General features: G+C 34.4%; 1 protein-coding gene across 1 annotated transcript in view; it reads right to left on the bottom strand.

Moving 5' to 3' along the window:
• Sse (extra spindle pole bodies like 1, separase) overlaps positions 1–15,840 on the bottom strand; it is a 505,458-nt gene that overhangs the window by 62,343 nt on the left and 427,275 nt on the right. Inside the window, exons 18-19 of the mRNA XM_090412041.1 lie at positions 14,368–14,522; positions 6,405–6,524 (exon numbers count right to left, since the gene is read on the bottom strand). Coding sequence (XP_090268167.1) covers positions 6,405–6,524; positions 14,368–14,522 — 275 coding nt within the window. The remainder of the gene's footprint in view (positions 1–6,404; positions 6,525–14,367; positions 14,523–15,840) is intronic.

Raw genomic sequence — 15,840 nt, 5'->3', positions numbered from 1 at the left:
AAGATCTTGTTTTTTTCTCTGGAATTTTTTGTGCCATCCTGACATTCTGCTAATCTTTTCCATTCTGTTTAAGTGACTATATCAACTCAGCTCTGCTCACAGATTCTTGAATGCCATCACTATTGAGTTCTTTTTGGATATTTTCATTTTTAATGACTTCTTCGCAGATGCCATTTATTCATTTTTTTTAAATAGAAATCTCACATCTTTGGTGTTCATCTTTAACTACTTACCTTCAATTATACCCAAACTGAGATCTATAAGTTAAAAATGGTTGGAATTCTGTCTTGTGCTAGTAAAGTGCCTCAGCTAATTTTTCTCAGTTTAATCAACTAGTTCCCTTCCCTGCCAGTTTTGCTTACGTTGTTGCATATTTCTGTATTTAATCTAATAGACAAGCTTCTGGGTCGAATGTCATTCGTAACTTATTTTTAACAGCATTACAACACCAAATGAACCAAATTATAAAAAAAGATGTTTATTAACCGTCTTATATTTTGATGGATTTCAAACCAGCATTTTTGAAGCACACTACATGCTACAGTTAACACATGACAATGAGTGAGTGAAACAATTCAAATTGTAATGGAGAAAATATCTTAAGTCCTAATTTGGTGGTCTGTTACAATTTGAATTGTTTCACTTATTCATTGTTGTGTGTTAATTGTAACATGGAGTGTGCTCTGAAAATTCTGTTTTGAAATTATTATTATTATTACGTAACACCTCCAGGGAGTCCAAAGACTCATCAAGGGAGGGCACCTACTCTCCAACTCTCCGTTTCCAATAATCCACCACCCGCAACTACCTATATCATCTACACCAACACCATCTACTGCCGACTACCACCACTAGTATTTTCACAGACAATCACTAACATCTATGCCAATGGTGGGATTCGAACTCGCAACCTTTTGGCTGGAGAGCAGATACGCTAACCACTCGGCCAACCAGGCCGGCTTAATCCAGCAAAATATAAGCCAGTTAATAAACTACTACTTTTTTTTTTTTTTTAATAATTTAGTTCATTTAATGTTGTAATATCATTAAAAATAAGTCATGCATTTCTGTATTTAACTTGCCATCTTTATTAAAAATTTCATGCTTAAGTTGGTGAAATATTTTGCTTGTTCTATAAGTTCTCCATTGAGAATGCAGTTGAGGTTTTCTCATCTTCCTGCCTGTTTTCATAGCGCTGATTTTCATGTCAGATTAGTCATAGCATTATTCAATTCTCAAATTCTAACTAACTTACAACTTAAGTATAGGTCACATCATGTATTTAGGCTTATGTGCTAGTTGAAACTTATTTTTTACATTTAATAGAATAAAGACATAATGGAGAATGAATTAAATGGCATTTAATGCCTCCAATATTTTATTTCTATCACAGGGATCTTCAGGGATACAACATGAAAATTATAGTGTGCATGCAAGATTGTAAGCCTAAAGAGCATACCCTATAAGACAGCCTAAGCTGTTGATTTGAAGATGTATGAATTACAATTTCCCATATCATAAGGGGTTTTCACATAACTGTATTTATCAAGTATGGGATTTTATGATCATCTGCTTATTCTAAAAGTCTCTTCCATTTGATTCTGTGTATGGTGTCTAAGGCATGGCCTGCTGAACCTGAACGACCATAATTGTGGAGGCAAATGTAATTCTCATATTCTTCAAGAGATACAGTAGCTCTTATAGTTTGTTGTTCAATATAAGCCAATTTCAAAGCAGTGCACAGATTATATATATTTTAAATTCTTGGCTATTTTTTCTGAGGTCCTGAATATTTAGAATACAGGTAACTATTGTTATATGTGTGTGTGTGTGGGGGGGGGGGAGTCCTCAAGAATCACCATGCATATTGAAAATGCATAAAAAGAGAGACTTTTAACACCGGATAATAGAGTTCCCAAAAGTTTAATTTAACCAAAAATGCCCATTTTTCATACATATAAGAGTAATAAATAAAATATTCAACATGTTTAAAACAAATAACTATTAAAGAAGTAATTCTTTATTTTCATTATTAATATATCGTAATCACATTTTAATCACTTTTTCTTTAGCTGGCATGCTGAGGTTGAAGACTGCTTTTCCAAAAATCTCTCGATGGAAACCTGACTTGCAGTTTTCAACTTCTGATTGTAATCTTGGTGTGAGAGATCTTTCTGCTATCCTTGTTTTGATGAGAAATTCAAACCTCAGTGGCGATGTGAAGAATTGCCACTGAAGCCAGCACCCAGGCCTGTGAGTCATGTTAAGATTCTGGAACACGTAGGACTCTCGAACCACCCACAACCTCCAGCAAAAGGTGTTAGTTGCTTTTCATCTTTTGTCAGATCTTCATATAAATCTTTTGCCTTGTCTCATATGACTGCCCCAGACAAAGGTATGTTCTGTTGGTTCTGATGCTCGACCCATGTAGCTAGCATCCTTTCCGTTTCTCAACTGCATGAGATCGAGATTTCATTGCTTGGGTTATGCAGAGATTCGTGGACAATTGAGCACTCTTGCAAATTGTATCAGCCATTATCATCACTGTAGAATCACTCAATTCTATGGTTCATTGAATGTCAATGCTGCATTCACCTCTATCAAACTGATTCAGAACTTCCAATCATCACTGAAGAATGAGATTAGTTTACATTCTTCTTTTCACTAAGCAGACATCTTGGTGAAAGGGAGAAGTGTTTTTTTTTAACAGATAGAGACAACACTGCATAGATCATAAGGCAGTAGGGACACAAAATGGACACTGAGCGCAACACAACAGATAGGAATGGGAAACAAGGCATATGCACAGGAGCTTCCACACCTTGGATAGAAAACAGCGATTGTCCTTATGTACTGCAATAATGAAACTACACATATGCAAAAACGCAGATAACGAAATTGTGTATAACGAGAGTTACCTGTAGTAACAGCATTACTGTAATAGATTACAGTAATGTTACAGTATTACAGATTACAGTATTTAAAGAAGAAAGTGAGGCAGAGGGAAGAACAAGCGTGTTAATTATTTTAGAAATGTCACCATTAGATAAGAAGGCGTAATAATATGGTTGAGTTCAACTAGGAGGAAAACCCAATTAGAATAGTGGTTGATAGTTCTGATATTGTGGCATATGTGTATGTGTGTGTGTTGGGAGGGGAGGAGAGTATGAGAAATATAGTCTGTGTGAGTAGTTTTTCTGGAAGACCTAAAATAAGATGGGAAGATGGAGTGATGCAAAATATTAAGGTTTTAGGAGTCAAAAATTGGAGGAGTTTGGCATTGAATAAGGAAGACTGGCAGAAGTTTCTGAAGAAGGCCAGGGCCCACACAGGGCTGTCAAGCCAGTGATGATGATAATGATGAGTACTTTTTTCTATAAAATGAAAGAAAAAAAAGTAACATTAGGAAAATACATGATTAAAGGATCCAGAAAATATAGGCTATTCTTTTATTTTTTTATAATGATGAAATGGACATTGGGATGTTGGCTGTTGAGGTGGAGGAGGGATGTGTTCAATTTGTTTAAGCCATGTGGATAAATGGAACACACATTATCAATATATCTTAGCCAGACAAAAGGGAATGAGAGTAGCCAAGTTTTTCAAAATGCCCCATTCAAAAACTGATTAAATGAGTTTAGAGGAGAGAACCCATAGTAGTACCCTCTATTTGTTTCTGCATTTTGTCTTTCCCAATGAAATAACCATAGCTAACATGAATGGTGAAATTAAAGTGATAAGTGATGCCAAGAGATAAAACATCTTTAATTAATGATAAGGACACAGCACAGACAAGAATACAGCGATGTTCACTATAGCAAACCTCTAGGAGAAATAGTTTCTATTTCTCCTAGAAATAGAAACTATTTCTATATTAATGCAAATAATCATGGGAGATATATAATAAAACTAGAAGAGTATGAAATTATAAAAATGAAAATGCAGAATTAATGCTGAATTTCAAAATGCTATGTTATCTTATGTTACTTATCTGAAACTTCATAATCAAATATGTGCAAATGATTTTAATTTTTTTTTTTACCTTATCATCAGAGAACTCCAGGAGGACAATCCAGCTGTCATGCCTTCTCTTAATATTATACTAGGTAACTCATTACTTCAACAGGCAAGCTGTTCCACTCACTCACTGCTCTGTAAGAGGAAAAATCCAGCTCTCATTCCCTTTCTTAATGGCAAACAAACTTCCATGGATGGTCCTTGTTCCCTCGCCAACTTCCATATAATGAAAATTTTCATCAACCAGTATCCTATTTAAACCTTTCAGAAATTCATAGGCCTCTATCATATTGCTCCTCTTTCTCCTGTTTACCAGAATCTGTAATCTGCATACACAAATCTGTCTCAATCTACATTCCATAATCCTCACATCATCTTTGTAACTCTTCTTTGCAACCCTTTCTACAATTTCTTTATCTCCCTCAGAGCCCAAGAGACCAAATCTGTGCATAGTAGTCCAGGTGTGGTTGCTGAAGCCTTGTGAAGAAGTAGAATGACTTCCTTATCCTTACAGCAGTGTTTGTTTTAGCATTGCAATTATCCTCCAAGATATCTTTGCAAATTTTGCCATATGACCTTTGAACTTTAATTATCCACCATAACTCCAAAATTCTTAACCTCATCAGTTTCTCCAAGCATAATCCTAACAAAAATCTCATAATTCGAAAGTGCATAACTTTATACTGTATTACAAACACCGAATTGACAATAATTATCATTTGTCAACAGTTTCAGCATATTCAAACCATTCTGTAAGTGTGCCAGTAGCATCCCTCACCTTGCCCATCAAGAATTGAACAGCTCCTGTCAGTTCTTCCTTAAAAACATTTTTCCCATGTTAAAATTTCTATAATTGTTACTATGATTGGCATCAAAGTTTCTGGAACAGAAAATATATAATTTACTAACTAAAATTAATTATTTACAAGCTGGCATTTTGCTAGCATTATCAGAGGAAATTTGACATTACACACTCAGTGAAGATGCACAATAAAATGAGCTGAATAACAATGACAGTCATGTGCATGAATGGTGACAACATTGGCACTCTTTACAATGATTGCTGTTATTAATGCTGATAGATAGGTAGTGCACTATAATCTATGTAAAATCACACTGTCAATTTACAGTTCATTTCAATATATCTTTGAGAAAGACAACTCTTCATCAGATGCAAGAAAGCCAGGTTACTTCATAAATCCCAGTTTAAATCAGAGAGACTGTTCGAAGTAGTACAAGTTCAACAGAACCTAGATGACTATACCTTTGGTTCTGTTACAGTTAACTAGGTTCTGTAGATCCTGTGCTGATTCCAAAAACAGTCTCTGTGATCATCATCAAATTCCTGCCATGTACCCTCATCAAAGGGGGTGTACAGGTGATTTCAAAATAAAAAAAAAATTAAATTAATCTGCTTAAAAGCATCGAGTAGATCATCCAAGGAGAAACATGAAAAATACGATGAACATCCAGAAAGTAATTTCTGTTTTTAAATATTTTCACTGCAGCGCTGCAATTGCAATGGTGCACATGCGTGCTGAGTTTGTCGATTCCTTAGCAAGCCGTTGGTGCCATTTTCAGATATTCTCGCATGTGTATGCTTCTTGGTATGTGTTTATAATGTCTAAGAAAATCTAATCGCCCACCACATGTGAAATTAGGTCAGTTATCCATTTCTTTCTTGAATGCAAGGAATGTTAAAGCATCTGAAATTCATTGGCAAATTACTGAGGTTTATGGAGAACACCTGCTCACACACGGCCGGCGTAACACAACTTCTCACCACCTTTGGCTAGGAATAATTACATCATCCCCCATATAGTCCTGACCTCACGTCAAGTGACTTTCACCTATTCAAATATCTGTAATCTTTCCTTGGTAGCCCATGGTTTCAAGATGACGACAAGAAGCAGTCAATACGTGGTTTGCGTCACAGACAGCAACCTTCTAGGACAAAGGTATACAACTCTTGGTGCCCCATTATGATAAGTGCCTGAACAATGGCAGAAATTATGTAGAAAAGTAGCGAAAGATGTCTACTTTAATTTCCAATAAAGTTTTTTTTTTTTGTTTCTCTGACAGCCCATCGGAACTTACTTTCTGGAAGACCCTCGTACTATGAAGAAGAATTAATCAACCCTGTAAGACTTTTTTCAAAAGATGCTTCTTAAAGCATATGCACAAAAAATATAAAAAATACTGAGCTGGTCACAAAAAAGTATGGAGAAAAATAATAATGGTGTATGAATATTACTAAAGGAAATTATCATGAAACTGATTGATAATTTTGTCTCCAAGGATTGCACAGCTCTCTTATAGCAATAAGATTATAATAATAAGTAATAAGAAAATTTCTGTACTAGCTCAAAACTAGAAAATAAACCTACCTTCATTCTATCATCCAGTGAGTGCCTTACTGTCCACCACACTTTAGCATTTTTATTATGCATAGTTGCTGTACTTTCTTCCAAAATATTTTTGAATTCAGTCATAAATTTTGTCTGAAACTAGGAAAAATAATTTCTTAAAAAGTGTCAATCACATAGTAGATACAGTGTGTAATATTTAGATTCTATAAATGATATCAGAAGATGAATCACCTTGTAATTGTCATGAAATTATCATGTTAGTGAACAAATGGGAATAATCATGTACTTTAGGATGCTGATAAACAAAAACAATATTAGCAGAATATAAAACTCGGCAGAGTGGTGATGTTAACAAACTTAGTGCTTAATAGGATGGAGAAATGTTAACCAAAAAAAAGAAAAAAGGCCTTTGTGTTTTCATGAAGGAATCCAGCAAACAAAAATGTCATTCAATGAAACACTCTTAATTAAACTAAAAGAGGATACAATCAAAAAAGAACTGCAAAGAACTCACACAGTTAACTACAAGGCGACACACACTGTTGTTGGTATTATAAATACCTTGTGATATCCAAGATCAAAACAGGTTTTCTTCCAAATAACAATTACAAGGTGAAATACCTGAGCGAGTGAGCATTAGAGCTACTTAGTGCTGTAAAAAAAGAAATTCAAAAACAAAGATTTAAAAATTGGTCACAGTTTTAAAAGATGAAGGAAATGCTATTGTAATGGACAAAAAAATATAGCTAACGCAAACTACTACTGCTAGATATTAAAGGAGAATCTCACCTTGAAATTACACTATAAAACAGGAATGATCAAGAACTTAAAAAAAAAAAAAAATAAAGTAAAATAGAGAGAGAGAGAGAGAGAAAAACCTGCAATAAGAACTTCTTTCCTAAGATACATACAGATAATGTTCCTTTTATGCTCAATCACAAAGGGCATAAAGAAATAAGGATTTGTCCCCCCGCCCACCTACATGAGGAGATGACAGCTGTCATCTTCTCATTTAGGAAAAATAAGCTCTTATATACACACACACACATCAGTGGCGTCACGTGCCCATTTCGGTTGGATGTGCTGCAAAATTTCATGTCAGTTTGACTGTATGCATGGGTATGCATGAGCAGAAAATTTTCTGGGGTGGGGGAAGGGGAAGCTTGGAGACAAATAATTACATCAATAAACGTCTTTTAGCCTTTTTTTTTTTGTAATATAATTATTTGTCGATGTAAACTATAAATACATTATTTTCATTTTGCATCGATTTTAATGATCTTTAATTCTTGGGGGAAAAAAGGTATTCAGAATTAACAGTTTTTAGTACAATTTCACATATAAAAAAAAATTGACCGGTATATTTTATTAAAAATCAAAAAAATCATAAAACTAACAAGTAAAATAATATTAAATTACATACACTTATCTTTTAAAAATGTATTTTTCTGTTTAAATTTGTTTCACTATAAATTGACAATTCACACTTCACTCAGTGACTCACTAGACACAGAGGGAAAACTAATTGGTCACTGTTCACAAATCAGAAAAAGATGAACCAAAAACAGGAACGTGTTTTATTGCAGCAATAAAACACGTGTTCTATGGCTACCTGCCATGGGCCGAAACAGGGAAACCCATAATAAAATTTTAAGACTGACAAAGCGTCCCAGGGTCAAGGGTGTAATATTACATGTCTGAATCAATTTTACGATTATAATTTGTGGAATTTTTTAATTGCTCCCAGGGGAAGTGCACTGTCTTCTTCAATGCACGGATGCCCATGACCATGTGATTGCATTTTTATCAATGTATGCAAGTTTTGAGAGGGCATAGTGCATCAGCACTCATCTTAATTGGTCCAATGCAATTAATTGCAGTATAACTTTGAATACTTCTGTGTAGAGTGGAGGAACAATCTGTTTTAGGATTTATTAGAAAACAACAATGAAGGAGAATGCTATATTTAGTCAGTATATCTGAAATACTCAAAGATGAAAATATGTGAACCATCATTTATAAGACATGAGAATAGGAAAGAATAAGTGTGAGTAGAAACACTTACATTAATGGTAAACGAATTATTAATAATTATCATTTGTGACATGTATGTCCTATAAGTTGCTGGGTAGAGCGAATAGCACGATCCTATAAAGTCTAAACATGAATAAATGAATTTATGATGGCATAATTTAAAAAAAAAAAAAACTTATGAAGAGAGAGTATTGCAGGAATAAATATGGTTTGATGGAGTAGAAAATCATCTTGTAAAATTTGTTGCACGTATTATGCGTATTTCTCTGGTTAGTGTATATTTCGCTCCATTTTCCAAGAATTTTTATTTTGCTTACTGAGAATCAGTATACATAATATCTGATCATTATCGGAATTATCCACACTTTCGGGAATCCTAAATTCAATAGTTTTTTTTTTTTTTTTTTAGTATCAGCAGTTCTTCTGTCTTATCAATCTCACATATGGTGGTATTTTGTTGAAGATCAACAACTTCTTATAATACAAAGAATATTCATTTTTATTCAGGAATAGATATTTTATATTGTCTGTTGTTTCCAAAGACTAGAATAAAAAATGTTTCTATATACCGTTAAAAAAACTTTGCAACCTCAACAGATGCTATACTGTACAAGCAAAAGAAAAAACAATTAGCATTTTTCTCTTAACATCCATTTTCAAATTTTTTCCAGAAAACATGTGTAACAGCTAATTAAAATAAAAAGCCAAAAGGCTAGTTTTCTGGCAATTGAATAGATATTAAATGGATAAGAATCCTATATTGTTATATAGCCAGTAAGTGAAATTCAAGATCGATAACTACGATCTATGAGTTTCAATGCCGAAAAATTATCGGCGAAGGCAATTTGAAGCAAAGGTGGAGCAAGCTCCCACGCTATTCTTGATATTCTCTCATAATGTAAAACACAGCTCCTAGGAGATGTAATACTGTCATTACATTATGAGGGGAGGTCACTACCCAGACTGGTTTCAACCTTTTTTGAGGTCTCATCAGTGAGTAGGTAGACCTGGAAAATATCAAAGCTTAGTGAAAAGAACTTACATACCTTCACTATACGAATGCCATAAAGGTGAGCTTGTATTTTGTAATTAAAATAAAAAGCCAAAAGGCTAGTTTTCTAGTCTTCGTATAGTGAAGGTATGTAAGTTCTTTTCACTAAGCTTTGATATTTTCCAGGTCTACCTACTCACTGATGAGACCTCAAAAAAAGGTTGAAACCGGTCTGGGTAGTGACCTCCCCTCATAATGTAATGACAGTATTACATCTCCTAGGAGCTGTGTTTTACATTATGAGAGAATATCAAGAATAGTGAGGGAGCTTGCTCCACCTTTGCTTCGAATTGCCTTCGCCGATAGTTTTTCAGCATTGAAACTCATAGATCGTAGTTATCAATCTTGAGTTTCACTTACTGGCTATATAACAATATAGGATTCTTATCCATTTAATATGTGTAACAGCTGTTTGTAATACAGCCATTGGATACAGAAAGTGCTCAACTCATGATGAGTGACAACATTCAATTGGATGGTTGACACAATAACCAATCACAGATGCTAGGTGCTCGGCTAACTAAGCTAACTCAAAAATGTTAGCTTACCCGGCCCCGCCTTCTCAGCGATTTAAAAATATTAGAAAGCTAAGAATTTGACCTGCTGCACCCTCTTTACATCTTTTTGAAGGGCTCAAAGGTGTATGTATTTTGAACGCACACCTGGGCTATTAATGTGAATGTGAAGCAATGTTTACGTGGTGAAAAGTGTCCTCTTCATGAAGCACTAATGTTTTATTACCCTCCTGAAGAGGACGATGATGCATTAGTATATGGTGTTCAATTTTAAGTCTGCAAACAATTGGGGGAGTCTTTTAAAGGAATAAATGCAAAAATATAACATCGGTGACAATGATATTTCGTGGATGAGCACCGCACGCCTAGCACACCCAGAATAATAGCCCCTGATATATATATATATATATATATATATATATATATATATATATATATATATATGTAGAAAGTATTTTTACCTTGGGTGTAAATATGTTAAAGATACCAAGCAATTTTAAACCTGGTTTTACTCCATTTCCCAAGTAAGTTATCTTTAACATATTTATACCCAAGGTAAAAATACTTTCTACATTTATATCTCCTCCAGAGATCTTTATTTAATAAGGTTAAAACACCTTATGGTAACTTGTTTTGGTGAAATACTTACAAGCTCTGTATTACTAAATCTTGGTATTTCTAGCCTAGCTCCCACTGACGAGACCTCAATAAAGGTCGAAACCGGTCTGGGTAGTGGCCTCTTGCCTTTAATACAAAACATCATACATCCCCTTCTTGGAGATGTGTTTTGGCATTAAGGGTATATATTAAGATTAGTGATCGGAGCTTGTTCCACCTTTGCCACGAGTTGCCCTGGTCTTGCACTACCTGTGGGATCAGTTAGACTTGCATCAATTGCAGGCGCAAACTTGACTTTTAGTCTGTTTGCTTACTTGGGAAATGGAGTAAAACCAGGTTTAAAATTGCTTGGTATCTTTAACACATATATATATAAAAACAAGAGAGCTTCCATAGCTCAGTAAGTATAGATGAATCCCTTTGGTTGGAAAGACCTGGGTTCAATTCCTGTCAGTGACGTGAGGAACCTTTATCTGGTCTCTTTCAACTAAAGGTGAGTTAACCTGTCTCATATGGAGGTGGAGCTGAGCCCCATGACGAGCTGTCAACAGTTGTACACGATTAGGACGTCAACTCCCATAGCCCATGGTATGCAGGGTAAACCATACCATTCACTTGCATGAACCTCCAACATTGAAAAACTGGATGTGATTTGTGCTGCCATTGTTCCGGCAGTTGGTCTGTGTGAGCCTGGACAATATGTCATCCCCAGTCATCAATGGTATGTGATTGGCCACCACTTCCTTACTGGTACATACTTTGATGGCATACCTGCAGTAGACCCTTGATACAGTTAACCTCGAGAACCCAGGTTCTTGCGACTTGGGCAACAGAATTACCCATCTGTCTTGTGCTGATAATACATCCATGATCAAATGTTTGTCGATTGCGATACACTGTTGGGAAGCTCCAATGTCTGTCTATTTACCATCTGCTAGTTTGGATATGTTTCGCTCTGTGTGGAGGATGCCAGTGTCAACTTCCCATCAATCCTTATCTCTAATGTTTTGTTCACTGAGTGTATATAGAACTGCACTCGCATTCAATCAGTATAAGTTATGCTGTCATTCCGACCCTTCTAGTCACTAGTTTCTAGGATGTATGGCCACCTAGTACACAAAATTATCATTGAGTATCAGAGCACTTTCAGGCCTATTTCTAGACAGAACTTTTAATACTTTGCTTTTTCTTTTCTTTTTTATCTCATCCCAATAAAAGCCTATAATTTCTACATTAGTACCATGAGTGAGTTAAGGATTAGATTAACCTGGGCAGTACCATCGACAGGGTGTAGCATAGAGGCAGTCTGCCTTACGGCAGGGCTTAATAAGGGCACAAGTTCAGCCATATTGTGGTAGGCAGCATTGCTATGCCAGCAATTCTTGTTAGCGTATCAAGTGAGGAAAGAAGTTTTTCCAAGCGTAAACTGATTAAAAATTATTTGTGAACAGCAATGACCCAAGAAAGATTGGTTGGTCTAGCAACTATATCGATAGAGGCAGGCATAGCTTATAATTTAAATTTAGAAGAGCTTATAAACAGTTTTACTGTGCGATATCCCCATAGAGCAAACATTTAATTAATATTATTATGTAATCATTTTACATTAATGTTTTTCTTGTAATTTTCTTATATTTTTATCTTATAATCCATCAGGGGCGATATTTAATTGTTTGCCTCAGGGTGTCATCTAATCTGGCGACAGCCCTGAACCTGGGAGACATGATTTAAAAAAAAAAAAAAGAAAAAAAAAAGTACTTTTTCAAGTGTCACTGCAAGCCTCTATTAAGCAAGGGTGGTGATTTTACACTGCAATGAAAATCACCTAACCTTAAAGATTCCATAAACATTCATGCTACATTAGAATTAGATCCATAACCTCTTTGATGATGATCGAGTATTCATTAAGCCAATGAATTAACAGTGAAACTTTTTTTTTTAAATTAAGTTTATTTTCTTGGTTTACTTTATAACAGGGTTAATGTTAAGCAGAACTGTAGTTGAACTCCACCTTGTTTAAGATTATTATTATTACGGGTATCTCCATGAAGTCAGTAGACTTATCGCAGGAGACCCAAACTATCACAACAATATCTATCATATCTCTTCTTGAATTCATTTACAAATGAAGAACTCACAACTGAGTCAGGCAATGCATTCCACTCATTCACCACCCTACAGGTGAAAAACCTCATTCTCACACCCCTGTTAACCGCACTTTTCCTTAATTTCATGGATTGACCTCTTGTTCTTCCATCACTATCACACAGCTGAAACATTTCCCGTGCATCAATCTTATAAAAACCTTTTAGTAATTTAAATGTTTCCATCATATCCCCTCTTCTCCATCTATCTACCAACCTCTGCAATCCACAAGCTCTCAATCTATCGATGTAAGGAGCATTTTTTACGTCACTCACCAACTTAGTCATTCTCCTCGGAACCTTCTCCACAACCTCCTCATCTCCAAGGAATACAGGAGACTAGACCTTAAGATTAATCACAAACTCTGTTAATGTTGGTTTTGACTGACAAATGATAGTTCAGCTGAACTGTTTTTGTTTTTTCCCTAAATGGTAATCCATCCAAAAGAAAAAAAAAAGTAAACATATTACCTTAGTATTATAAATGGTCAATGGTCTAGGAATTACCTATCCAAAAAACAACTTACTCTACACATCAAACACCAGCTGTACTAAAATGTTATTTAAATGCACAGCATGCAGGTTGGAGTGCAGACTTGTTTTCCAATTGGCCAACCAAATCAACTATATGTAAGTATGTTCTCTCTTTCTTTCTCTCATACACACAAAAACAGTAACACAATTAGAGAGAGTTGTTGCCATAAGTAGAGGTGGGGAGGAAGCAAGTTCTTAAATAAAGCACTGCTTGATTTCAGCTATACTGTGCTGTCAAACTGAAGTGAGATAACCTGAATTAAATTTGATGTCGGACAATGAATAGATCTCACAACCAATCCAAATTCCTTCCTCACGATGGAGGATAATAAAATGGTCTATTCCTTTCCAGTAAGAATATTGCTTTTATAAACAATAGGCTTTAAAAACTGCTCATCTATTTTTACTTCAAATGCTAATCTATGATGAATACATCACACTCATTCTTTAACAATCATAAAATGATAATTATTTGTTGTTAGTATCTTTTATTATGATTTGTTTTGCTCTCGCCTAATGAAAGCAATGTTTAAGCTGATACCACATGTCCTCTTCTCCTTTCCATGCTTATTATTTATCCATTTCTTTCTTTTTAAGTGAATTCCATCCACAAAAGAGATATAAATATATAGCATATCAGTAGTACACTGGGTGAGCAACGATATGGTGGGCAATCTGGAAAGCCTGTACACATGAAACTTTTCCAAGCTACTTTGGGCTACTGATAAGCAGGTGCTTATCAGTAGCCCAAAATTGCATAGTGATACTTTCAACTAGGCAAATTCATTTGGCTAATGAAACCATTCTGCTATTGACTGAAATGTTCGAAAAACATTTCAGATGCTTGGACTATACTGCTAGAGCTATTCACAGTTGGGATGTAAAGATTACTGATCACTGGAGGATAGATATTATTCCACCAATCAAATTTAAACAAATTCCATGATCTGAAGAAAATTCCCTCACTTAAAACAAAACATTTTTTCAATGTGTTTTCAAGTATAAAATATCAATATGAACGAATGTAATGCAAAGGGAATAAGGAAACATGTCAAAATATTAAAAGTTACCATTAAATTAATTACCTCAGTATCTCCATTATTAGCAATTAGAGCTGTTATGGGAGAACATCTCCTGCGATAGCGACAAATCAGAAGACTAGGTATATTAGTGTTAGAGGTGGCAGTTATGCTGAGTGACAGAAAATTTGGAATTTCAGAAACCTGAACAACTGTCCAATCTACAATGAAAAATAAATCATCTATTTAAAAAATCTATCTATCTATCTATATATATATATATATATATATATATTTTAACTAGAAATACTAAAATATTATTGTTATACAAATATGGGTAAACATAATAAATACACTTCTCTCCAAAATTTCTATAATCACAGTATTTGAAGGGGGGGGGGGATAAAAGAATATGAAATCATCTTAGTGATATTTTAAGAAGGATTTGAATTAATATTTATCAATGAAGTAGCAGCAGGTGAATTTTATTGCCTTGTGTGCGATAACCTGTCTTACTGGAGGATTTTGGCTTATATAGCCATCATCCTACTCATACTACTAATAGATTTACAATTTTTCCCAGGCAGTATTCAAATAACAATACTAAAAAGAAAAATGAAAGGAGCTAACACATTTTGGAAGAGCAATTTTAGAAAAGAGGCTTGGTATGGATATTTGTCAGGACATTATGTAATTATATGATTTTTTTTTTACTTGGGTACTCTAGTTTTTATTGAAAGAAAAAAAAAAAAAAATTCAGATATTACATAATATCCAGACAACAAAATCAGTGTATATTGCTGGGCTAGTTGGCCATGTGGATAGTGTACTCACTCTCTGACTAACGTCATGGATTCAAATCCCACTAAGGAAGCTGATATTTGTGAGTGTCTTTAGATCATGAATGAATTGCAGCATCCTGATTAATAGAAGCTTCAGATGGCTTATCTCATTCTTCTTAGCTCACTCATATTATTAATATAGTACAGTACTAATATCTGATTTTTAATACAAACTCCATTTATACAAAGTTCTCTCCTTGAAAAAATTTCTTATGTTAATCAATACCTTTTCTCTGTAAGCATATTCATTTATAAGTTTGTTTTTACTAGATAAGAACTTAATCATGATATCTTGTATGATTAATAAAAAGTTTGGTACAGTATATCCCCACTTTTATGACCTACTGGTTCCTGGAAAACTGTCATTAAGCAAGCCATTATAAATCAAATTCTAATTTAATAATAATTTATCATATTCTCGGTGCAATGAAATTGCACTGTAAATAATTTTAGTTGACAATAAATGAAGAGCAAGGCAAATGATAATAGTTTACTTCAAGGTCTCTTCTCTATGATTATGAAGTAATCCAAGCAGTGCAATTCATAGTGATATTTTATGACATACAACTCAATCATTGAATAAAAAACAAACCAACGTGACTCACAGTTAATATAAATTATTCACACTAATTAAAATCTTTTATCTTGGTTGTGTGCTGTGATTTCAGTGTCAGCAAACCTAGCTTAGAAGGATTCC

This window comes from Typopeltis vanoorti, chromosome 22 (genome assembly GCF_054136105.1).
Source record: "Typopeltis vanoorti isolate ZY-2024b chromosome 22, IOZ_Tvanoo_1.0, whole genome shotgun sequence".
Classification (NCBI taxonomy): Eukaryota; Metazoa; Arthropoda; class Arachnida; order Uropygi; family Thelyphonidae; genus Typopeltis; species Typopeltis vanoorti.
This window is presented reverse-complemented; position numbering and strand designations above follow the sequence as displayed.